Source organism: Neophocaena asiaeorientalis, unplaced genomic scaffold (genome assembly GCF_003031525.2).
Source record: "Neophocaena asiaeorientalis asiaeorientalis breed wild unplaced genomic scaffold, Neophocaena_asiaeorientalis_V1.1 scaffold43, whole genome shotgun sequence".
Classification (NCBI taxonomy): Eukaryota; Metazoa; Chordata; class Mammalia; order Artiodactyla; family Phocoenidae; genus Neophocaena; species Neophocaena asiaeorientalis.
The window spans coordinates 3,845,495-3,847,064 of NW_020173674.1; the positions used below are offsets into that span (position 1 = coordinate 3,845,495).

General features: G+C 62.0%; 1 protein-coding gene across 1 annotated transcript in view; it reads right to left on the reverse strand.

The window, feature by feature from the left end:
• Positions 1 to 1,472, reverse strand: part of CCND1 (cyclin D1) — a 12,488-nt gene extending 11,016 nt beyond the window's left edge. Inside the window, exon 1 of the mRNA XM_024748885.1 lies at positions 1,142 to 1,472. Coding sequence (XP_024604653.1) covers positions 1,142 to 1,339 — 198 coding nt within the window. The 5' untranslated portion in view covers positions 1,340 to 1,472. The remainder of the gene's footprint in view (positions 1 to 1,141) is intronic.
• Between the last annotated feature and the right edge of the window lie 98 nt (positions 1,473 to 1,570).

Consider the following 1,570-nt stretch of genomic DNA (forward strand, 5'->3'; position numbering starts at 1 on the left):
CGCCGCGCCGCATTTCCCCAGACGTCATCTTTTCAAAAAATATTTAAAAATATTAAAAAATTAACTGGGTACATAAAAAGCCCCTGAAAATGACCCTCAGGCGGTCCTTTACCCAGGCCGGGGGTCGGGAGCTCGTTGCAGGCTCAAGGGAGAGCCCCAGGAATTCAAACTCGGGGGCCCCCCTTCCCCCTGGGCGCGGGCGCTGTTTCCCTCTCGCAAGGGCACCACGCCGCACTTTAAAAAATTATTTTAAAATACTTGCGGTGCACTCAGGAGCCCACTGAAGGCCTGAAAACGTGCCCCTGGACCCCGGCTCGCTCCGGACTGGTCCCCCAAGCTGAGACCCCTGCAGATGAGGGTCAATCCCCAGCGTCTCGGGGGCCACGCGACCTTGCAGCCCGGCGTGCTCTCCGGCCCAAGCTGGCCGTGCGGGGCGCCCCGGGACTCACTGCTTTGAACAAAGGGGCCCCCTCTCCCGAGCGGGGTCCCCTCACAGCTGCCCGAGCTCTGGCCCCTCGCCCCTCCCGCCGGCTCCCGGTGGCCGCACGGCCCCTCGCGGCGGCCCCAAGCGCCTCGCCGGCCGCTCCCCACCCCCACCCTGCCCCCAATTATTAATAAACACTTTTGCTTTGCAATAAAAGAACAAAGATGGCGCATAATACTGGCACGAGCGTCCCTTGCATACGTGTCCATGGATATTAATTTAAAAATCAAATCTATGCCCCCTCCCCCTGGAGCTGGCGGCTCAGCGGCCGCGCGGCCGGGAGAAGAGGCGCAGCGGGGCTCTGGCGCAGGCAGGGACTGAGCAGTGGCGGTCCAGGCGGGGGCCGCAAAGGGCGCCCAGTCTGCGGGCCCCAACCCTGAAGCAAACTGGGGTGCCCCGGTCGTGGCTTTCCCCCAAGGTACCCCCTCCTCGACCGCTGCCCCTCAAGGGAATATCCAATGACCCCACCCCCACCCCCTCCTCGTTCAAAAAATACCCAGAATATCTATATATTTCGGAACTACGATTCCTAGCAACACTCTGGCAAACTTCAAAAGTTGGGGTGGGAGGGAAGGGAGGGCGATGAGTGGCAAAGAAAAGTGGGTTTGCGCAACAAGTCGCAGGAAAGTGCTAAGAGAGCCGCCCGGAGCCCCGCACCTCCAGCATCCAGGTGGCTACGATCTTCCGCATGGACGGCAGGATCTCCTTCTGCACACACTTGAAGTAGGACACCGAGGGCGCGCAGGTCTCCTCCGCCTTGAGCATGGCCCGCAGCACCCGGTCGTTGAGGAGGTTGGCATCGGGGTACGCCCGGCGGATGGTCTCCATCTCGCAGCACAGGAGCTGGTGTGCCATGGCAGGGGCTCTGCTAGGCGGCCTGGGGCGGCGGTGGGTCCGGGGCTGGGTCCGCGCTCGGCTCTAGCTCCTGCTGCCCCTCGCCGGAGCGCGCGGACGCTGCTGCTAGCTGCTACTGCGCCGACAGCCCTCTGGAGGCTCTAGGACTTTGCAACTTCCAACAAAACTCCCCTGTAGTCCGTGTGACGTTACTGTTGTTAAGCAGAGATCAGAGCTGGGCAGAGAATGGGA